The 24,684-nt window shown below is 40.8% G+C and overlaps 1 protein-coding gene across 4 annotated transcripts; it reads right to left on the bottom strand.

The window, feature by feature from the left end:
- Positions 1-554: 554 nt before the first annotated feature.
- On the bottom strand, positions 555-24,441 carry ZFX (zinc finger protein X-linked). Of its 4 annotated transcripts, none has more exons than XM_080375223.1 (8): positions 24,351-24,441; positions 17,143-17,231; positions 16,132-16,698; positions 7,152-7,301; positions 6,813-6,956; positions 6,586-6,720; positions 3,963-4,103; positions 555-2,503 (listed from the first exon to the last, which is right to left on the bottom strand). In XM_080375223.1, the coding sequence occupies exons 2-8, from the start codon at positions 17,201-17,203 to the stop codon at positions 1,317-1,319; spliced, it is 2,385 nt and encodes a 794-aa protein (XP_080231349.1). In that variant the 5' UTR covers positions 17,204-17,231; positions 24,351-24,441; the 3' UTR covers positions 555-1,316. The 4 variants fall into 4 exon arrangements, with proteins under 4 accessions (XP_080231349.1, XP_080231348.1, XP_080231350.1 ...); XM_080375222.1 differs by lacking the exon at positions 24,351-24,441 and adding an exon at positions 23,168-23,328; XM_080375224.1 differs by lacking the exons at positions 7,152-7,301; positions 24,351-24,441 and adding an exon at positions 23,168-23,329.
- Between the last annotated feature and the right edge of the window lie 243 nt (positions 24,442-24,684).

Below are 24,684 nucleotides of genomic sequence, written 5' to 3' on the forward strand. Positions count from 1 at the left end.
TGTTAAGGTGCGTGACTTCGTGCCTGGTACATTTATGCTGCAATTAGCAAATGATATGGCGCTATTTTATAATAGTCTTCAGGTGGCAAAATTACATGTAATAATTGTAATGTTCTCCCAGCTGTTTATAAACAGATTAAAAGAACCGGGTTAATTCTGGATACTGTACTAATTAATAAGCAGCAGCTTAACACAGCTGCTAACAGCTCAGGAAAAACACTCAATTTAGAAACAGTCCTGTTACTATCATTAAGTTACTTTTCTTATTAAGGATATCTACATTAAAACATCTCTACTCCTTATGAACACATCTGCTCCCCTCCATCCCCCTCTGAAGCTCTCTCTCACTGTAAAGATCTCACTTCCAAAACTGAGGCACCTCTTGGACTTAAATTTCATTCTAAAACAACTCACAATCAAAAATGTGACTTGAACCACAAACAGCTCTTTCAACGAAATACTAATACACATAAAAGCATTAAGTTTGAAGTACATTTACCAGCACGTACAGACAGTTGTGACCCATTAACTCTGCAAATGGAACAGTATTTTACGTTTCCAACATTAAGACAGTAGTAAATCGTAAAAACCCAAACCATTTGTAACACGCAAAACCTTCCAAAGACAAAGAAGCACAGAACAATAAATGTAATATTTGAGCATACTTTCAAAATTGTCAAAGATAGGTAACAAATGCCCCAAACCTTTTTTAAAACTTCTTCTCCCTGAAACCTGAAGTAAAATGCAGAATGGTTTTCTGCAATAAAGTTAGAAGTGTAACTCCTCAAATGGAAAATAGTTAACCTGCCACAAAGTCTGTATAGTCAAAACAAGACAATCAGGTGGGCCCTAGTGACTTTTACCTTCAACATCACAATTCCCCATTTTATACACACTTCTGACAATTTTATCAAGAGAAATTTGATATTTTTAAAATTCACGACAAAACTGCATTAACATGGACACTGTGAGTATCAACGAGGTCAGTAAGATAAATATACTTAAATAAACTATTACGGTTGAAAAATTCAGTAAGAGACAGGGTTTACTTTATTAAATGCAACTTTATTGTTGCCATCTTTTCTTCATTTATTAAACAAACTGAATAGAATTCAGAACACGCTATTGAACAAAAGGTATAAAAGTCAACTAGAAGCAATAATCCTATTTTTATACAGCAACAAATCAAATGCACAGTATGTTTTTTTTTGTTGTTTTTTTTGTGTGTGATCGCAGGTGATTGGCTTTAAAATAAGCTAACTGCCTGAAAGGCAAAATTCCTTTATAATTCCAGCCATAAGTCTGTGAAAGAGACTTTAAGGCAGCCCAACATCTTTATGATGCCGCATAATGTGCTGGTTCTTCTCTGAAGGCCTTCGGAAACCTTTCTTGCAATACTCACAACGGTGAGGGTAGTCTTTTGTATGAATGGAAATAACATGGCGTTTGAAGCCTGAGGCGTCTGTAGTACTATACTCACAGTACTCACACTGATAAACTTTCCTGCCACTGTGTGTTTTCATGTGTTTTTTCAGCTCGTTTTGTTGCCTAAAGCCCTTTCTACATCTCTTGCACCTGAAAGGAAGATCCTTTGTGTGAACTGAGAGTATGTGGCGACTCAGAATGAATGGATCTGCAATCTTAAAGTCACAATGTCTGCACTGGTGCAATTTTTTACCCTTGTGAGCTGCCACATGTTTTTTCAGTTCCGAAGGCCTATGAAAGCCTTTATCACACATATCACACTTATGAGGATAGTCTTTTGTGTGGACTGAAATTATGTGTCGTTTCAGATCACTTGAGTTTGAGCTCTTATGGTCACAATGCAAACACTGATGTGTTTTACTTTCTTGATGCATAAGCGTATGCTGCTGTAGCTCTTTGGTATCTGGAAAAGTCTGGAAACAAATATCACACTTGAATGGCGTTTCCTTACTGTGTTTAGTCTTTACATGAGTTTTCAAGTTAGAAGAGTCGGCAGATCGGTATTCACAATATTGGCACTGGTACGGTTTTTCACCAGTGTGGATTCGCATGTGCTTCTTGAGCTCTGATGGATGGCGAAATCCTTTGCCACACTCCACGCAAATATGAGGAAAGTTCTTGCTGTGGACAGCTAAAAGGTGATGACTCAGTAATCCTTGTTCTGCTGTCTCATAATCGCAGAATTTGCACTTGTGCATTTTATTAACTCCTTTGTCCCTGTGCACCATCTTGTGCGTGAATAAAGTTCCTGCATGAGAGAAGCTTTTCCCACACTCATCGCACTCAATAAGCTTTTCTGTTTTGTTGGTCAGCTTATGACTCTCCAAGTGGTTATGTAAACTTATTTTTTTATTCGTAGTGTAATCACAGTCTGTGCATCTGTATTTCTTCTTAGTAAGAAGGTGCTCTGGATGGTTTTTCATGTGCCTTTTCAAGAAACCTCTAGATTTAAACTTCTTTCCACAAATCATGCAGGGGTAGACTGTCAACGGATGACCATCAGGGCCAATGATTATTGCTGAAAAACAACAAAAAACCCTTCATCAATAATACACAACAATATTACACTTCAATAAAAGTTGTATTTCAACCTTAACAATAAGGTTAATTATTAAGATAAGATGCGTAACACTTTACTATGTAATAAACAAGCTTGTTACTGGGTTAGGTAGAAGAAATGGAAGGAATTACTACTTCATTTTTATTATTAGCAGAAAGGAAATATTGTTTTTTGATAGAGACAACCAAAGCGTAACCCAGCTGTTCTTCACCTCAAATAATTCTACTCTGAATGACTGAGTTCACACATTAAATACAGACAGGAACTGACACTGGTGCAAAGAACAGCAGCCAACACCGAGTATTGCATAGTAAGCATAGCACATGATTTTCCTTCACTTTCCATGAATCTGTAGATAAAAGTTTAATTTGGCAGCTTAATCACCAACCACTGACTACATTTCACGTCCCCAAACTAACACCTCCTTCTTGTGCCATCTGTCACAGTTAAAATCCGAAGAGGTATCAAGCAGGAATCAATGAGAACACATTTCACATAAGGGCACCTCAACGCTTTGGAACTTATTTGCACTCATCCATCAGCCCGATTTGTTTACCCTGAATTGGTCTAGGCATGCTAAAAAGTTCTGTTTTCCAAAAATGTTTTAGAAGGAGAACCGAGTAGGTAGGTGGAAATAGAAAAAGCAAACTTTAAGATTAAAATTTGCCTGGTGTTCTGATTCAGTGCTAGACAAGGAGAACTCCTACAGTTAAGTCACAACTTGGAAAGAAACTGTTAGTGTCATTTAAGGCAAGGCTACTGAAGAGAACAGCCATGTGCTTTTTCAACTTCATCAGACCAAAGCATTCACACCATAACATGGTAACAGCAGAAACCAAAGAATGCCAAAGCAGCACATCTGATTTTACAGATACAAGTAAGAACTCTGGTGTGAGTGTCAAGGCAATTTATTTCACAATGAAAACAGAAAAGGGTATAGATGTTACACTACCAAATGTAATATAGAATGTTTAGATTTTCCAGTTAGCTTATTAGGCTGATAAAATGAAATGTATTATTCTATGTATTTTCAATAAAGTCAAAAAGGGTTTTTAAAAAGTACTATTACAGAGCACTGTTTATCTAACATCACCTTTTAAAAAGTTTAAATAAACATTAAAATTGGCATGGCAAATTAAGTATATACATTTTTAACCTTTTGCTATGACACTGATTTTCTCCTATGTCAGAGATGGTTTCCTTTAAAAACACCACCCACAACCCAAACCAACTATTTATATAAAAAACTTAAAAATAAAATATGCGCTCATTTATGATGTAAAAGTGTAGTCAACAAAATAGTTCCCAAAATAACCACCATTTTTTATAAGACACTGCACATGCTATCAGCAAAGTACATTTGTTCATGAATAAGCGCCTGGAGGAATGAGAGTAAGGCCAGCCACCAGATACTCACCTGTTTGATACTGCCTAGACTCAGGTCTCCTTTTTTTCTTTGGTTTTTGCTTCGCCAGTCTCCCAAGTCCAGCTGACTCATCTATGTGCAAAAGAGCACTTGCAGTGCCATTCCGACTTTCAATGCCATCATTATTATTACCTTAGAAAAGTTAAAAAAAGTTACCTACTGTCATCACTCTACAAATTATTCGAGCAACAAACTCTACAATGATAACAGAAATTATGAACTATTATCTGGACATTTAATCAAACCATAATAATGTACAGGATGAGCTGCAAAACTTTGTATGTAACTTATGAAATATGTTTGGCATTATGAACCTGGAAGCACTGCCTTTGCCAACCTACTTTTACAGGAGTACACAATTTACAGGAATTAATGGTTTTCCATTCCACAAAGAGTTCTCCTTTAAATGCAGGGGGGGTTTGCATTTCTCTGGCTGCTAATTATGCCCAAAATGTTTTAACATCAGTAAACAACAGCATGTTGCAGTATTTACTGTGCCTGATTTTCTTCTCAGTCCTGAAATACATTCCTGCGTGAGCTCCCACTCGCTTCTGGACATCTGAATTCACCTGACTGAAGTTTCTCATAGACCAAGTTTCAGAACTGGAACTGCAATCAAAGAATCATTCTGAACAGCTCATAAATTTGCACACAAAGTACACTACTTAATATCTGCACACCTAGTACACTTACAAATTCTTTCTAGTGGGAACAAAGAACATGTTCAGTATTGTGTAATAGAAAGAAGGAAGCAATTGTTTGCCTCACAGAGCTTCACGTTTAATACACAAATGCTATCACTGGATGTAAAACAAACATGAAAATTACAACTAAATATATCTATATATTCGGGGAGGTATTTACTGGCAATCAGTTTAACCTTGGTGATTTAAGGGCCTAAGTAAATTTTAATAATAAATTTCGTGGTTAAGTTTTTACTGAATCAATAGAAAGCAACAGTTCCTAGTCAAAGCGAAGCTCACAAGACAGACAGAAAGACTGAAGTGGAAGAAAGTTCAACATGCTCAATAACTGTTCCCTTTGTAGAGTGCTGAGAATGAATGAATATTCGTGATTAACGTAAGAAGACTCAGAGCCAGGCAGGCAAGTGCAGAGCCTGAAGATTTTGATCTATATGCTAGCTCAAGTGTTGAACAGCAAACGTGACAAGTGACAAACGTTGAAAGCAAAAACCTGTTTCACGTCTTACATGTAGAAGCTCAGTTTGCAACAGGTGCATGAACAGTCCTAGAGTGCAACACAAAACAGGCCTCAAACATTTTCTAATACTAGAATAAAACTGTAAAAACTTGCTGGAATATAAAGCACAGTGGGACTGGGCTTTGCTATAATACAGCAACCAAACAAATTTCCCATTTCAAGATGCCATTGTTACCTGTTCTTAAACCCTCTTTAAATGCAGAAGAGTTCCAAGAAATGCAGACAAACCTCTGCCATTTTCATGGCTTTATGCTTTATTATTTCTTCCCCTTCCTGCCACCTCTCACCTTGTGTGCTAGGTTGCTTACTGCTGACAAAACAGTCAATTCCACCGTTGCCCACATTCTTAAATTCTCATCTCAATTCCATCTCTCCGTTCTTAATACACTCTTCTCCTCCTCCTCCTCCAAAATGACTGAATGTTCAGTCTACAACTGTTGTTTCAAGTTCATTTCATTTTTAATTCCCTCTCAACCTGGCTTCTGTCCTTTCTGCTCCACTGAAACTGTGCTCACCGCTGTATGGCCAAAGATAAGGCTCTGGGTACGCTACCATCCATCTCCGAAACAACTTCGAACACACACTGCTCCCTGAAAGCTTGCCCTCCCTTGACTTACATCCCTGATTCCAGCCCCCATCGCATCCTCAGCACTTCCCTGCCATTCACCTCGCTGGCACCATCACCACAATCCACACCACACAGACATATAACCTAAGTTTTGTCCTCTACTCCACTATTTCTTCTGCTTTGTTTAGGAGAAAAGGGCAATATGGAAACATTTCTAAGATGAGATTTTGGTCTACCAGTTTACGTAATCAGTTTGTGCACCAGTTGGTGCTCAGATACTAACAATTAAGAAAACCGGGTTTGCATGCTGGAAATATTCTCAAGGTTCTGCTATAATTTTAAGATGTCTCCCTCCAGCTTCTTTTTTTGTTGATGAATTATTTCCATTAGTGAAATCACATATTTATATGTTCCTTCTAGAAAGCACTTATATCAAGCTAGAGGTCAGTGTTGCTTTTCACTGTTACATATTCCCATCTGCTTCCCCTTTGACAAATAAAAATATTCAGTTCTATTCCCAAGACAGCTATTACTGGGTCCTAAAACTCTAAAGGACAGATGTACTTGAGATGCAATTTTTCAGCTGAAAACTCATCCACATCATGAAAATATAAAGGAAAATGCCTGTTAAAATAGGAGTAAGAAGCAGCCTGCCTTATAGCTTCTCGTCTTCTCTTTTTAAAGCTCATTATGCCAAGAAACCATTCTTACACTAAAACTTTAAAAAGAAACACAAAAGCACAAATACTCCACATCCAAAAAACAATCCCCAACATTTTGCTATAGACAGTGTCATCAGGAAGAATTCTCTGAGTATTTACCTACCATAAGCTGCTGCCCAAGCTATAGGCATGAAAGTTTTAATTTCAGTGTCATCAATTTGCTGTTCATGGGCCACTGCTGCATCCTCCTCTCCTACAATCACTTCCATGTAAACTTCATCAGCTATTTCTGCAACATCTAAGAGAAAAAGAAGTCAAGAAAAAATTAATAGGAACACTGCACCACTGAAAGTAAAAACCCCTGCTCCCAAATGAAAGCCACCTACTTACTTAAGTCTTCATCTTCATGCTGAGAATCATTTACGGTCATGTAAACCATTTTCTCCCTTGGAATACGAATACTGCTATTTTGATCAAGTAATCCAACTGCGTGGTCATTCTCTGGCTCGCTCTCCACAATGTCTACTGTGCCCCCTAATGGAAAAGACCAGACCAAAATATTTTAAATACACTTTGTTAAAATTCTGTGCTAAACTGCAGAAAATTCAAACTTTGTCACTCTTTAACATTAGACCCACAGCTCTTTACAGATGACTTGAGAGAAACCACAATCCCTCTCACAGAACTTCAAATGTCAGGTTGGAGTATTCTAAAATGAGCATATTTTACCTAAATCATCTTCTCCGGGATCTGCTTTGAATATATACACCTTGATGACTTCTGGACAAATGCCATCCACTTTACAAGAGCCACTTTCTGACTCTGCTTCCATGGTAATTTCAGCAGAACCTTCATGTTCTATCTTACCAGCATCATCCACTACAAAAACAAGTTATCATAATTATCCAGTCATATACAGACAGACATATATGAAAGACTTCATTACTCAAATTTGGAAGCAGTTTAAAATTTAAAGATTGTGACAAAGAACCTACCCATAAATATTTTTTTCATATCCTTGAAAATAATGACAGTAAACACAAAAATAAATTCAAGCTGATTCTTCTACTTAAGGGGGAAGTGCAAGAGTACTGCAGTGATATGACTAGAAACATGAGCACCACACCAAGCAATGCTAACAGGGAAACAGTGATCCGCAGCAAGATGATGGTAGAAAGAAACTGCATATTAGTACTTACTCTGTGGCATAATTTCACTTATTCTTGGTTTTAATTGCTTTCTCCTTCACAACTAATAAGCTATTAACTGGGTTTTTTTGAAAAGCATTATCTATTGCTCAACCCTGTCTCTAACACAAGCCGTACTACTGCTTCCTGGTTCCTTGCAAAGTGGTGTTACTGATGCTTCTTCAACCGACGGGAGAGGAAACCTAAATGAAAACTACAGGAAGAAAACCCTCCACTTTCCTCACTGACTCAACAGCTGAGGGATCCAGCACAGTGTCAAAGCACTGCCCTGACACTACAACACTGATGAACTTACTCAACCGATTGTTCATAGTACCCTTACCGAAAGGGACTTGCACTGGATTTTATACTGTAGCCCTACATACTCTCCTTCCTATTGTCTTACATTTTGTTCTCCTGCTTTCAGAAGTGCACCAACACCACGCTTCAGCCTGAATTGCCATAACTTGCACAGGCCTCCCACATAAACATGGCTAACAGCCAGCTTTATGAGGAACACATTTCTGATGTTTAAGACACACTCTACACAGGCATGTGTGCGCACACACACCATTTTACTTCAACAAGCATGGATTTTCAAGAAAAATACACTAAATGTCTTCATGAAAATCAAATCCAGCATCGCAACGCCTTCAGAGAATCTCCCAGTTTCAGAAGTGCCAGAAGTTTCTAGAGTGTTGAAATTACTTAAGAATTCTTAACACGACAGCATGCTTTTCTAATTTGTTTCTTTATTGCTCATAAAGTCACTTTTGGAGGCTGACGTGGCTCCCTCAGAGCCATGCACAACTTTAATTCATGACAACAAGACATGACATTTATACTAAAGGAAGTATAAGAACCATTCCATAAATGCTGTAGAATTTTTAACTACAATGCCTAGCACATACAAAAAATACTTAATAAAGCATGCTCATTTTACTGGCATTCATTAAACTACTCTCATTACGAAATCATAGTTTTACTACTCAGTAACTGCAACTCTCTTCCATCTGCTTTAAGATCTACTTAAAAAAAAAAAGCTCAAAATCTTATAACTATTATTTTTGTGCCATGAAGTCAATAAATTAGCCTTTAAATTAGATAAACTAGCACATGTTCTGCCTCATGTATCAAACATAACTGTATTTATGTACAATTTATCAACCAGGCACAATTATTAAAAAAAAAAATACGAATAACATTAAATTACGAAGCACTGAAATGTTAGTCTACTTCTCTCCACACCAAGAACAGCAGAAAAAATATTAAACACTCTTATGCCAAGTTTATGATCAATGACTACCATAAAGAATGTTTCAAGCAGTAAGATGTTTTAAAAATTACTTGTGTCATGGGACAACAGAAAATCTTGTAGCTGAAACCCCAAAGCATTTCAAAAGTAAAAACCTTAAGATGTTTTTTTGAATCACGTTAACAACGTAGCTCCGCAGTACGTGTATTCAGTTATTGAGCAGACTTTCATAAATTCTTTGGCATATGCATGAAACCCCAAATGTCACTAGAACTCTCACAAAAAGAAAACTTGCTTTCGTTCCTACGCTAGATTTATATAGTTGTTCTCCTTTAACATGGCTGTTCCCAGTGTCATGCACGTGTACTTGGAAGGCTTTTAAATCAGCGTAGACTGATTTTACACTGCTGAAGCCAAAGGGGAAGTCTGCCACCGAGCCCAACTGATGCTGGAACACACTCAAGGAAGGAAAATTATGGCTGAAGCAATCAAGACAGAAACAAACCTACGTGCACCATATGAAACAAGCTGGTTTCTTTTAACCAGTTTTTTACTTCCATGCCTATACGGAAGTACCCGTTGATAATATTCACACAACAGAACTCTAGATCTTAAAAAAATGCTCCATTTACTCTTTGAAATAAGTTGTCCAAGGTTCAAAGTCATCTTTAAACATGATTTTAAAAAAAAGTTGCACAATCTAGAGTTTATTCCCTGATTTCCCTCTATATTCAACAGTGGGTTTAAAATTTAACAACTAGTTTAAATAGTTTTCAACAGTGCCACTGAAATGTAAAGAAATTGATGCATAGGATTATTAGGGTAACTTTTCTGATCCAAAAGGAAAATTTTTTTCTCTTGACAGGTGATAATGCTACTAAAGTCCTTGAAGGGCTTGAAAAGTAATAGTATTTGCAGTATAGCAGCAAACAGGTAACAGGAAGAAAAAAGGGATGGAAAGAAAAAGGTAGAAAAAAAGATAAAAATCAGAGGAGACAAACAAGTGAAAAAGAATGGGTATCTATCACACAAAGTACCATTTTCACATAGCATTTTTGTCCTATGGCTACATAAGCATTAATCTATACTGATTCACTGATGCTCTGGCAGCATTTATGAATTTTATTTCCATTTAACTCTTTCCCTATGTTTCTGCATTCTCCACATACCTCAGTCTCACAATCAGAGCAAATGATATTCATAAATACTTCACTGATCAATGTTTGAAATTGGAACTCTGATGATGATGTTTGAATTTTTCATTCAAATTCACAGCCTATCAAGGGATCCCACAAATACCATGCATGACTGATCTTCTCTCACACTGCTTCTCTTTGAAATAACAAAAAAAAAAAAAAACCAACCCAGAAGTACTTAAAATATTAGTTAAGCTTGTAAGATACCACTTCCTTTCAAGTAGAGACACTGGGCAGTTACTAAATTAATCACAAGTCACATGCTCAAACAAAGTTCAGACTAGCATTATTCCAGTGCTGTCATACCTTGTGCATTTAATTAGTTATTAACTGAACACTAAAAAGTTTAAATGTAAGATTTTTTTCCCCCTCTACTAGCCGGTAGCTTTACTTCAGTAAACAAGTGGATTCAGATTAATTCTCCAAGTTAAAAACAAAAAGAAAAGAAAAAAACCCCGAAGAAGTAACAGACACAACATTATTTTACATAAATTGCAAAAATGCATTCTATGGTTAGTTTGCTGACATTCCTCACAGACTTCACTGATTAGAGCAGCCTGCTCTTTGCATACTATGACGTGCAAGAAACAACGATGTATGTGCTTCTCCAATGTTGCAATAATTGCTTCCACATAAAGATAATGCTTTAATTTTTATTAAAAGCACAGACAGGAAAGATATAATACAACATGAAAGACATGGCCTATTTAAAGCCTGCCTAATTAACATTTACATTACAAAGAAATCAACAGAAAGAGACCAACAGATTAAAAAAAAAAAAAAAAAGAGAGTAGAGCAGAGAAATAAAAGATCAGGCAACTTTAACAACAGATTGTTTAATATGTGTTCTATCATGATGACAGCATTTGCCTCCTAGAAAATATTACATCTAATAAAAAAAACATATAATGTCATAAACTATTATATCAAACAAATAATTATCTCCTATATATTTACCCTCCTATTAAATATGTCCAATGACAGTTCTGGGACAGAAACAAGATCCTGTGCATTGATAAATAAAATAAAAACACTATTTAAAACCCAGCTGAGGCCAGTCGCCCCATATAGGACCATATGCTAGCCCAAGATCTTGCATACCGCATTCGCTTAAACGGTACAACAAATACATTTTCTGTAAGAATTTTTTTTTTTTTTAGTTTTTTATATCCAGTATTTAATGCATCAGCAGACACAGACTTTGTAGCCTTGCAGTCTTTTATTCCTAACCAGAAAAATGCAAGTATCTGTAACTGTATTTTTTTAATGGTTTCTATAAGCATGTACATTTATTTTTTGCTACCACTTCTCCTCTACATGGCATTAATGAGGAAAATAAAAGGATTGTAAAAGATAACATTCACTTCAGTACTAAGAAACCTTCTATCTTTTTCAAGTACATGCTGCTCATTGCTATATAACGCACCAAAACAATTCTTATAAACATTCTAAGAAAAAGTCTGTCTCTATACCAGTTTAGCAGATCTTAAAATCTGTCTATGGAGCTATTAGACATGAGCCATCTATTCTGTCAACCTGTATGTTCCCAAATAATTCTCTTTGCTGCTAAAAAAATGCTTGTCATACCTGCTTACAAAATAAACAACCCTATTTAACTATTTTTAATGAAAAAGGCCACTGCTAACTATTCTGTTTTCTCTAAAATAGATTAAAAGCATGCTGTATTCCCCAGACAGACTTTGTTCAGTCATCTGTGATAGAAACATTTTACTTGTACTTCACTTGATAGCAGAGAATTCCTAGTCCACCAGAGAAGTTATTTTTACCATCCAGTTATTTCTTAAACATCAAAGCAGGTCTCCTAACCTGTGAGAAAACAGAAATCTGTTCCATTTTGCTTTTAATGCCATTGCCATTACACAGGAGCAACAACATACCCTATGCATCTGAAGCTCCCCTCAGGGCGGCAATCTAGCAGAAGAGAACTTCCTGAGCTCCAAACTGCTGTCTAACATTTGTCCTTCTCCTACTCTCCCCAGCACACAAATCAAACTAAGCTCCAGGACATCACTCAGCCCAAGGGAACTTTCATCTCCATCACCTCTCATAGTGACATCCTGAGCGGCCTTGGCTGCAACAACTGCTGGTGCCATTGCAGCAGTCAGGCAGAAGCATGGCAGCAAGTTCTACCTCGCAGAAAGGAAAACATGATTTCTTGCATCTTTAAGAAACTCCAGGAAAAAAGGAGGAGAAATTTATGCTAAAGAAGAAAAAAAAACCCGAACAACCAAACAAAACCATTTTGTTTTGTTGACTAGAAGTCTACTGGATGGCCCTAACCAAGGCATGCACTTTATGGCTTTGTTGATCAGATCCAATGTTTTCAATTTACAACATCCATTAAGAATGAGAAAGATAGGTTTCACCTAGACCTATGAAAAGGTATAACCATTATTTTCTTTCTTTGAGTACCATGGGTTCTGATTCCTGACACGGCAAGTGTTAATTCCGATATAGTAAACAACAGCCAGGTCTAACTCGGAGCAAAGTAAGGATACAGATGGATATAACAAAGCCCCTGTATGTGCAAACATCATTTAACTTCCTAAACTACAACTTAAACTTTGTAAGACTGCCTTTCCCTCATCAAATCTCATCTGTGCCTCACCATTTTTACTGCAATTAAATAAATATACCAGAGTACAACTTCTTGTCTTATGGAACTAGTTCATGCCAGAGGATGTGTCTTACTTTGCCAAACTGAATGAAATCAAGACAAGCAAAAATCTTAATTTCCATCTTATGGCCAGGTGTTAAGGCACTACTTTCCATGGTTAGTAAATGCAGGGTGGGGGTTGATGTTGCTTTGCCAAACAATAGCTAATCTCACCACTACTGTCTCTCTTATGGAAAAATGATTTTCAAATCTTAAAATCTGCTAGCAAATGATTAGTACCAGTGTGAGCGAGAAGGCAACCTATCCTTTCCTGACCAAATTCAGGAAGTGGCTTGTAATGGCACACGTGAAAGAAAAACTGATTTATCAGACCTCCTTGAACCCTTTTCAAGCTACTAACTCGTAGTAATTTGCATTCCTTGTTGAATGAATATCGAATTCTGCTCTGCCGTAAGTGTCCCAAACCTACCATGGATGAAAAATGAAGCTTAAGGGCAAAGACACGAAAAAGGCGAGTACATGAAAAGGTAAGTGATAATATAAGCTGTGCCAAGAAACATTATCTTGGAAATGAAAAAAGGGAAGACCTATCAACACATAAGCTAAATTAAATCTAAATGGGAAAAGAAAAATAAAATACTGAGTTTACCGAAGCAAAGTGACAGAATGAAACCCACAGGGCCTGTACACTTTGAAAAGCCAAACCAAGTGAAACCAAGAAGGTAGAAACACAACATTTAAAAATCTACAAATGGATTAGTCATTCCAAAACAGGATGGATAAAGCTAAGAAAATTACCCTATATTAAGAAAATCTATGTAGACCCAGTCCATTAGGAACAAAACCGGAAATGCTTAGAGGGAGCCACAAGATAGGAAGAAGATAGCAAATCTGCCAATAACTTTCATTGAAGAATACAGACTGAGAAACCTACAACAGAAGGAACACAAAGTGTCATCTCCTGCTTTGCAATTAACTAGCTAAACAAAGACAGGCAAAAGCATCCTGAAGAACACAATCTAACTCCTAGATCTGGGAAGTAGCTACATTTGACTACTGTAATGGCAGACAAGATTACATTCCAATATCTGCCCCAGCAGTTCAGGGATGTTTGCCAGAATCAAGCACCTATTTACAAGTTAAGATAAAAAATAAAAAACTAGGCTTAATGTTACTAACTTTTAAAAACCACTAATACTAAGGTCAACTGAAGAAATGAGACAGCCAACAGATCAATGAACACATACACCACCAATGGAAAAAAAAAAAGGAAATTAATTCAAATAATGTTTTCCATACAAGGAAGAGACTATTTGGCAAGATAGTCTTAACTTGGTGGAAAAGCACTAGACTCTGACTTCACAACCAGAAGAACTTGTTATGCAGGCTTTAAACACAGTAGGTGGTAACAGGGAATTTCTGTTTTAAAAAGAATCGTAGAATGTAATTAACATTTTAAACACAAATAGAAAGGATGCATGTTTTGTAGCCCAACGACCGTTTTAAATGCTGGCTTATTTAAAGTTCTGAACCTAAACCGCAGAAATACATGACTAAAAACTTAAAATACCCCAGCACAACCGCACAACCGAATTCCTGCGTTTTCTGCCAGTTACCACCTGTTAATGACTGGTACATCTAAGAAGACTTCCTAGCTAGGTGAGTATTTTAGGGATCACGCAATATGGCATCTACCAAAACATTCTGTCCTCATTTAGGCACTGAGAGTAGCTGAATGGGAGATATATCTACACACCCTTCTCACTTGAATTTACACAAACACAGTCTGCACGGTGTTCCTATGACAGCAGCCCCAGAGGCCTCATTCAGCTCCCCATGCTGCAGGACAAGAACCTGCAGAGGAAGGGTGAGCAGAGAGACAGGAGCAATAGCATCTTAAAGAGCTACAGTTGGGTATAAGAACGAGGTAAGGATCACCACCAGAGTCTTTACACAGTCAGGTCTCAATTATCCATAGGTGGATTATCCACTCTGTTGCCTAACTTTGCAGGTGCGGAAGCATTTGAGCTGCTTTCATCTGATCTAACTCAGGTCCAGAATCTGGAAATTTTATCTGTACCATAATGTACAGAGTGCATTTATCAGTTTGGATAAATACTACTTCAGAGAGCAACATCCCTGACCTATTTCACTTCAGTTTGGTCTTGCAGCTTAATTTTACATTATTTTGTGTTATCCATATTTTGCATTATCCCATTTAATTGTTTTCCCAGATAATAGAGAATTAACTGTACCTCATATAAACTCAAAACATGGCTGCACAAGGTTACTCAAGGAACTCAAGAGATGATAAATTAAGAAATGCAGTGATCCTAGGTAAGGAGAAGCAACATTAAAATCGATGAGTACAGAATATAAAATTAAAACAAGTTATTATACATTTCAAAAAAGTGTCCAAAGTTAAAAAAAAAAAAAAAGGAAAGAAAAAGCAAAAAGAAATAAAGGTAACTGAAGCAGAGCATGAAGTATACCTCATCAATGGAGTCATTTAATGCTAGACAAAATTAAAGTGCCTGAAATAGCAATTAAACAAACAGCCTAACACTTTTCTATTTCTATGACAAACAAGTGTTCAGCAGTGACACTCTGATGTCTAGGTGCTGCACTGAGTAATCATTGTAAGTAACATATTTAGAGTAAGCTCCAGTTCACACAAATTGATATCCTCTGTAGAAAAAGAATTGATTACATACTCTGTTTTTCTCCATTCTCTACTTTAAGTCTTTTCAACTATGATTCAAATGGATTGTGCACTGTTCCTAAGGAAGATTAAGATATTCACGGCTGCTTCTCAGCTATGAGCAGCAACAGCTACTCTTTTTGTTAGTAGCATACCTCTGCCCTTTGCTTAATCAAGAGAAGAAAACGCATCCCAACAGCAAAGAAAACCATTATCGTTGCTTGCACCTAATTACCAATAGGGTGGAAGGGGTGGGGTCTTAGCAAAAAAGATAACGAGAATTGTCATTTGGACTTTCAAAAAATAGGGCTTTTTACTTTTCCTTTTCCATGAAAAATCGGGATTGTTCTCTTAATGTCTTGGCAGTAATCTTAGTAACCTGCATATACATGTTTTCTAACAATGTCACATTTATTTTCTTTCATTTCTTAGTAAGTATATGGCATTTAGATTACTTGAATTCTTAATCCTTTGTTCCTATGCTACAAAAAGCTACAGAAATAATTTATAATCAGACATGCATTTGCCAGTATTTCTCTCCATTAGTTTCACCAGAATTTTTAGCTGGTACATGTTCCTAAAAATACCCTCATTTGAGTACATTTGTGAGATTTGCATTTTATTAAATGATGCAGATGGGTTTGGTACTGTTGTAAGCCCTCCCTCAGATATTTCAAAGCACCACCCAGGCCCACATCATAGGAATTTTGATGGCTTTACCCCAACACTTACAGGAAATCATAAGGTAATCTTCACAGTTGCCCTTTTCGTCTTGATGTTCTACAGGGATTCCATTGGCATCAATCACTGCCTCTGATGCACAGTCTGCCACCAAGACTTCCTCAGAAACAACATCTGTTCCCAGAGTATCAGTGACAATATCTGCTTCTTCAACATTGTCATGAACTACATGTTCTACATGTCCAACTTCAGGTACATGCATTGACTCACTTGTCAGTACATGTTCTGGTATAGACATTGCTTCTGCTGTTATGTCAGAAGCTAAAACATCATCTGGGACAGTGCAATGAGCCAAAGAAACCTCTTCCGCTACGTCCGTGTCCAGCACTTGTTCGGGAATAATGACAGTTTCAGATACGTCTGGTTCCTCCATGATATCTGGGCACTGAACATCCTCAATAACAACATCCTCAATGACATCTTGGATTACTACAGAATCTGGATCATCAGGAACAAAATTATGCACGGTTATATCTGAGTCGACTACATCTGAAACAAATACTGTTTCCTGTACTTCCACAACAATCTGATCTCCATCCATATGTGCTGCATCAGCTCCTGAAAAACATAATTAAAATAGCAGTTAAATTGTAAAACTAATTAGACGAGGTGGTTAATAATTGAAGTTACTTCTATTTTACTTCAATTTTTACACTATGCTGCAATTTTGTAAAACAGGCATAATAGCCTACAAGAAATTAAGACAGGTAGATATATGCGGAGCCATAAAGCAAGTCCTCAGTAGATGCTAACTAAGACGAACATTTCCTCTCCTGGAAAAGATTACCAATTTTTAGACTGTTCCCCAATATCCAAACTATTACTTGACAGAACAGTAGCTCATTCATATTGCTCTGAGTAATAAAAATAACCAAAATTCATAAGCAACTACTCTATATGAAAGCATTGATGCAGCATAGTACTTGTAAGCAAAGACAAAATAAACACAGTGAACTGCATCTAATGTGAATGCTCTTATCTACATATTATCTCCTGACAGACCTGTTGGATCAAAAAATGCATTTGGCTCATGTGGCTGCAATTCAAGCCCATCTTCATCCATGGCCTTTAACTCTCATCAGTCACAGTGTCTGTAGAAGGTAAAGAAGAAAGGTTATTTTACCTTGTATTACAATATGAAAGCTGCCTCTGCCTGCGCACTGAAAAGCAAAAATTCTGTTTGTGTGAAGTTAACACATAACACCTCTTGACTTTAAGATGGACCAGATTCTACTCAGGGTACCTCTGGGATTCCAGAAATACTGCTCTAGAAGACCAAACACCCAGGGTCTGAATAATAGGAGTCTGAGCTCCAACACTCTAGGTCTGTTTCTCAGAACCCCACAGCTCCACAAACACAGAATCAGCTGATTAAGGGGTATGAAAATATTATTTCCTTATGATCCTACCAAAAAAAAAAAAAAAAAGAAAAAAGAAAAAAGAAAGCTTAGACAAATTCACACACAAGTCTTTTTTGGATGGTGGGGAATACCACAATGTCAAATCAACAATGCTCAACAAGGTAAATTAAAGGTTAACAGCCAATATCTGAAATGCACACTGCTTTTAATGTCCCCTGTGTTCGTAGTTGGGCAGTCAGGAGAAATTGACTCATATATCACTATAGAAATTGAAATCATCAATGTAAATGGCTTCCAGAAATTAACATAATATGTTTTCAAACTCCAGATGGGTGAATCTTTAAGATTCCTGCCTCAGGACAAAGTACCTATTTGTTTTTGTATTAAAAAAGTACCACCAGTTCTAAAAAATTACCAAATGTCATATTCTACCAAATTTCTCTGAACAGAATACCTCCACATTTCTTCAGTATATAACATATATTGCATAATGCATAATAACAACTTAAAATTTAAATCTTCTTAATAAAGGACCCAAACAAGACCTCCAAGTTAAAATACTTGCTAAAAGCTGAAACTGCAATCTAAATTTTGCTGCTTACATATGTGCATTATAATTAGGATCAGGCAAACCTAGCTGGGTACAATGGGATCTAACAAACTTGTACTACTCCCTTGCACTTAGTCAAACTAGTTTCCTAAGTGCAGAACTCAGTAAAGGGCAACAGAAAGTTGCTACACATTTCTGCTTGTGTTTCTGTACAAGTGAAAGCTGTTTCTCCTTCCTCCAAACATTTTTCATAGTGACAGGCAGAATCTCCCCATTCCTGGGATACTTTCACGAAAGACATAGAGAAAACATTACAATTCTGCCCAAGGTTTCCATGAGAATCATAACCTTTCTGAACTACGTCAACCAACATTTCTATTAATTACGTCTTCATGGGGGAAGCAGCTATACAAATGAAAAAAATAACTACTCCAAAACACAAAGCTACGTTCATAATCTGTAGCAAGTATTTTCTAGAGTTCACCATTTTTCTAGCTCAACTTTTCTCAACTCTTCACAGCTAACCACCTAATTTACATATCAGACAATGTATTTTTACAAGTTGAGGGAAGAACATAGCCAGAAATTGAACTGGAGGAAAAGCAGGTGCAGTCTAATAATTTTCCAAGGGGTCCCGTATTTGTGTGATGTTCAGTTGGAAGGCCCCTATATTTTAAAGACCGCTGCACTAACAAATCATTGTGGTGTCCAGCTGGACACAAATCACCTCACAATTATTCTGACTGTCAAGCGTTTCTGTCAGAAGCACCCACTATTAACAGGAACAGCTCTTCACATCCATGCTTTTATCAGAATCAAGAGCAGAGGAAAAGCACTTCTCAGCCTCAGATCAAGACATAGCTTGACTGATGGCAATCAACTTCTGCCACGTCACAAACCCAAGAACCGAATAACAAGGTTTAATACAGTCATTTAAGCAAGAATTATTAATACCCAAATTGGTTTACTTCCATCTTTTCACTATAAACCTAGCTAATTACTACGGATGTCTTTCCTATTTATCTTGATCTCTTTTCTGCGTTGCCTTCAGTCTTCAGTTTCTTTTCTATTGCTTCTTTTCCAACTTCTTCCATGCCTGTACATGTATTATGTTCATTACCTCCTCACCTGCTCATTTCATCACTACAGCATACCCCCATCATTAACACAAGACCATGCTACTCATCAATTTGTAGCAAACGCTGTATCAGCAATTCAGAGGGAGTTTTTTTGGAGGAGGCATGGGGGATTAAGGGTTGGTGGAAATAAATTGCTTCTCTCCTTGGGCAACAGAGACGTAAGAGGACAATCCTTGCTGTCCAGCTCTCTGGGAAAGTCAAGACACTGTTTCTGCCCGTGTTTTTGAGGACTGTATTATCACACCTATTAGCCTCTGATCAGCTGGGACCCAACCAGCTTGAAGTGTCAGTTTGCCACCAGCTACTGGAAGAACTGGCATTCGTTTTCTCCACTTCCTGCTTTCATTAGCCACCTGACCAACACTCCATGACAAATTCCTACTACTTAATGATTCATGCATGTACTTTCTCTATTCTATCCTCTCCCCAGATTCCTCACTGTATGACTGTGACTCTCCTTCACTGTCCTTCTATCTTCTTCACCCAAGAGACCCAGAGGCTGCCACCACTACTTCCCAGCTTCCATAATGCACCTGCTGATGCCATCTCTTCACTGCTACTCTCACTGCTGCCCAGATTCCAGGTGACAGATGCTGAAACAAGTCTGCAGTGTTCATGACGGTGTAGCTGCATAGACACTGCCACCAGCAGCAACAACCCAGCAGACCTTCAACTGCACACTCTGCGTAACAGCATGACCTCTTCTGTATTGGTAAGGTCTTTTCACCTACAGGGGCATAATATACCTGCGAAACAAAGGCTCAGGTTCTACACAAACTGAGGAAGTTTTCTGGGCACATCGGTTTTCAAGACTGAGTCTTAACAAGGCCACAGATTTACGCTTGGGTATCTACTCCAAAGAAGAAATCCCAACCCTGAATGACTGTCCTCCTAAGGAAGTTTTCCTGTAACTCGCTTTTGCACCCAGATCCAGCCAACAAATTAATATACACAAATTCTTGACCCTGGGCAGGGCCATAAAGACTTTAAAAGTGCTCCAGTAAGGGGCACAGATGCCACTCCCACATACATTTGCTGCAGAAGGACTAGAAGAGGATGCAGGTGTTTAAAACAGGATTTAACTATCTATAATGATGAAAGTGTCTACATCAAAATCTGCAAGCAAAAGGGCATTTCAAGGCATTTGTCCAGGCAAGGGGGGGGAATGCCTAAAAAATTCCCAAAATTTGTTTCAGGGTTTGAACATTCCAACCAGTAGATGAGAAAATACTGCGTTTCCTCCTGCTCGCTCTTCTTCTGAGCAGTGGGCCAAGCACAGGGGGCCCAAGATTCAGCTACACACAAAGGAAGGTATGTCACATGGTTCTGTATTGAAAGCACTGTTCTGCAACATGAGAAATACCAGAACTTCTTGTTGCAGGCACCACAATGAACACCTTCAAATTTCTTGGCAAGCACCCTAAGCTCTGTGGTACCATAAAGCTAAGAAGCAATGCCAGCAGTTCATTTTCCTGCAAGATTTCAAGAAGGGCTGAAACTTCTCCCAGTTCTTTCTAAATATTCCAGCCATCACTTACCACAGGAGCAGGTTCTGGCACTGAAGCGGACAGGAGCAATTTTCAGTTCCGGTTTGGGAACCTAAACTCTCAAAGAGAAGCAGGTACCCAGCCATTCCTACACTTAGTCCTCCTCAACACCCAAACCTACATGGCTTTTTGTCCAAATCACAGTAATTCAGTAACTGTTCCTCTACCACTACCACAGAAAAAGCCTAGGCAGCTAAAACCAGGTTTTATACCTCTAAAACAGAGCTAAACATCTACATCTTTTACTCAGCTTGGGTCTATGCCAACTTCATGTGGATCAAGAATTAAGAGAGCTCTGAAATACGCATAATTCTGTTTGTAAAGTTATTTCTTACAAATTGATTTTTACCTATTTATTCAGAGACTTGGCTGGTTTTGGTTTTATGAAAATCAGTATTTTCAAGTGGAAGGACTGACGGAAAATTATATATTCATGGAAGAAATGGTATTAAGCTATTAGCAATATAATAACCTTCCAAAATAAAAATTAGTATTTTCCATAAATCAAACCTTGAGTACAGTCAAGAGAAGCAACATGGACAGTGCACTTGTCTTGCCACATTAGAAATCCTTGACTCAATAGGCCTATCAAGCTAATCAAGATGAAATAAAAAGAAATAGAAGAGCTGTCACGTTTTAGAGAGAAAGCAACTTTAAAAATAGGTCCTTAGAAGAAAGAGCTTTTATACGCCACAGAAACTGTCAGTGTCTCTGCTCTCACCAAAACAAAAACTGGAAAAAAGGGGAACTTCAAAAAAACGATCCTTATGACAAAGAAACATAGGATAGCCCTTTGCCTACTTCTAAGGAAAGAACAGTACATCTATTTATTTGCAGTAAGAGCATAAACCAAATTACCCATGCAGCAAAATTCTGCCCCTTCCCAGAAAAATCAAGGCATAAATAGCAAAAATTCCCCACGGCCAAACCCCAGGCCCTGCCTACGCTGAGATGACTTAGTGTACAACCATAACCATGTTCCCATCATGCCTTGCTACATCACATTAACAACTGCAGCACGCCTTGCATGTCCCAACTGGGTTAGAGCCCCGAGCTACCCAAAGCTTTGCGGTGGTTATGAGACAACTGTGGGTTGTCTACACTATTGCTGCAGTGTCACAACTCTCCCTACATGACCCACTTACGGAGAATGCAATGTACACACATGCTCTCAATCACACACACATGAAAGGTAAAAAAAAAAAATAATTAATACTCCTGTAGTACCTAATTCTTGTCTTGGAAATAACCCCCATTATTACTAGGTGAATAAATGGTAGAATAAAAACGATTTTACAAATGTGACAGTGTAATCATTTAGCTGTTTATTTCTCGATGCATCTCCCTCAGTTTTGGCAGGAGAATCAGTACTGTTGTTTTCACTGCGATTTCGTAAAAAATCTCAAGTCTTTTCCTCTTTGTTGTACTTCAGTGGTGTGGGGCTTTGCAGAAACTGGTTAAAGAAATGGGCTTCCTCCAGATTTCATAGGGATGTTGTGCATCAGACGACACCTAAGCTAGTTCTCAACGAAACCTAAATGAGGGAAATAACCAGTTCCAGGCCCCCCTCTGAAACTACCTTCCACGCAGGTGTGGGCCCCGCAGGACAGGGAGAAGCCAGCACCGAAGAAGGGCCCCGAGGGGGTGAGAGGGCCCCGCGCCTCCGCACCCGGCTCCCCGCGGGCGGCTGGGCGAAGGAGGCTGAGGGCGAACCCCCGCTGCCGCCCAACCAGCGCTGCCCAAAGTCACGGCCGGCCGGGACGAGGCGCTTGCGGGGCTGGCGCGCCGGGCCGCGGCAGGAGGGCGCACGGCTGGCAGCCCTGGCGCGGCCGCACGGGAAGCTGCCACGGGCCGGAAAGCGCCGAGCTCCCCTGCGACTCGCGGGCTGGCAGGCGCCGAGGCGGGGAGGAGGGAGAGGCGGGGGAGAGGAGGGAGAAGCGGGGGTGGGGAGGCTACAGGCTCTCCCTCTCCAGAGCCTGCAGCCCGGCGCTGCGATGAGCGGGGCCAGGGGCTCCCCCCTCCGGCCCGGCCCGGCCTGCGCGGAGGCACGGGCTATGGCGAGCGATTAATTCAAGATGGCGCCCGGCGCCCTCCGCCTCCCCCCCCGCGCGCCGCCATTTTGTCTCCTCCTCCAGACACTCTCCGAACCCCCCTCGGCCGGGCCCGGGGCCTGGCACCGACCTCGCCCGCCTCCCCCCGGGCCCGCAACCGCCCCCCTCCGCTTCCGCTCCCCTCACGCCGCCGCCCCCGCTGCCCAGGGCCGCACCGGGAATGCGGAACCCACCGGCCAGGGCCCTGCGGCCCGCTCTTCTGCCGGAGCCCTGGCGCGGCCTAGCTGCGGCCTCCTCGGGGCCTGCGCTGCGGCCTGGTGCGGGCAGGGGAAGGCCCGGGCCGGGCCGGGCGGCGGGGCCCAGCCCCGGGGCTGCTTACCGTGCGGATGGCGGGCGGCGGCGCTCGCCTCGGCGCGGCCTCTCTCAGCGCGACTGGGCCGAGCGCGGCGGCGGCGGCGGCGGCTGCGGCGGGGCGGGCGGGCGGGAGGGGAGGGAGGGGCCGAGCTCGGAGCTGAGTGGAAGCGGCCAAGCTCCCCGGGCCGGGCCCGCCGTCAGCACGTCACGTCACTGCCCGAGAGAGACCCAGGAAAAGGCGGAAGGGAGCGCGCCGCCGCCGCTGCCCGCCGCCTCGGACCAGCCGCCCGCCGGGGCCGGGGCCGCCGGGCGGGCCGGGGGCCGCTGCCGGGCGAGGCGAGCCGGCGCGGGTAGGGGTGGTGGCCGCGGCGGCGGCGGGCGGGGGGAGGCGCGGCGGCGCTCGGCTCCCTGCGGCTCCTCCTGCCGCCGCCTCCGCCGCAGCTCGGCCGCGAAGCGCCGCTCGGGGCTCGGCGTGCGCCCCCGAAGCGGAGCGGCTGCCCCGGGGACCCCCCTCCCCTCCCGGCCCCTCCATGCTGGCGCCGCCCGGGCGAGCCTCCCCCGCCCTCCGCCTCCCGCGGCCGCCATCCCGCGGCGCCGGCCTCCAGGCCTGCGTCCCGGCCCCGGTGCGGGCCGGCGGGCTCCGCGCTCCCGCCGGCGGGTTTAACTCGCGTCTGCGCGCCGGGGGCCCGGGGGGTGGCTTTTTAGGGTGCGGAAACCCCGCGGTGGGGCGGACGCGGGCCTTGGGCCGGGGCTTGCGTGGCCTCGAGTCACCCCGGCGCGGGGCGCGGCTACCAGTGGGAATTACTACGAATAATAATAACAACAACAACAACAACCGCTGCGACGGCGAAGCGGCGGGGCCCGGTGCCGAGGGGCGGCGGCGGGCGCAGCCGGCGCCCCGGGTTGCCCTGCGGAAGGCAGACCCCCCACGCGTGACGGGACGGCGCTCCCCGCGGCCGACGGCGCCTATGTAAGGGGCTGCCGCCGTGCCTTCGCCCCCCGGGAGCAGCAGCACCGGGGGGGGACGGGGGACGGGGACGGTAGAAAATTTGAAATAACGTGGCGTTGAAACCATCCTGACTAGCAGTGTTCTCCTTGTCGTGAAAGTTAATCAGAATTTATTTTTTTATTATTTTTTAAAGAAAATAATTGCTGTCGGCCCATGAAAGATACATCCTAAAGTTTTCAAGGCGTCAGAAATGACATACCATTAGTAAACTCACGGAGATGAAGAGTACCATTAATTTGGTCGGAGTTCTTGTGTAATTGCAGGGTCAGGGCTGGAGGAGGCTGTTTTGTGTCTATTCTTACCATTTAAGTAAACTGGAAGGAAATTGGCTGCTGCGCTTATCAAATGATGCAAATGTGACTTATCTGGCCAAGAACAGCATACTTGCGGTGTTTATGTTGTGAATGAGCCTTTGGGTTCAGCTTTGAGCTTTAATCTTATGCACTGGTCTTTTCTATCTTAACACGCAGGCTTAAAAAGTAATTTGGGCGATGCTTGTAGTTGTATTTCAGTATAGCGTATGGTAAACAAGT

The sequence above is a fragment of the Falco punctatus genome, assembly GCF_963210335.1.
Source record: "Falco punctatus genome assembly, chromosome: 2".
Lineage (NCBI taxonomy): Eukaryota > Metazoa > Chordata > Aves > Falconiformes > Falconidae > Falco > Falco punctatus.

Coding starts and splice junctions, on each gene's coding strand:
- ZFX (XM_080375223.1), bottom strand. CDS start 17,203: ATGGATGAAGATGGGCTTGAATTGCAGCCACATGAGCCAAATGCATTT. Junction 6,957..7,151: donor TCCCGGAGAAGATGATTTAG/GTAAAATATGCT, acceptor CTTTTCCATTAG/GGGGCACAGTAGACATTGTG. Junction 6,721..6,812: donor GCATGAAGATGAAGACTTAA/GTAAGTAGGTGG, acceptor TTTTTCTCTTAG/ATGTTGCAGAAATAGCTGAT.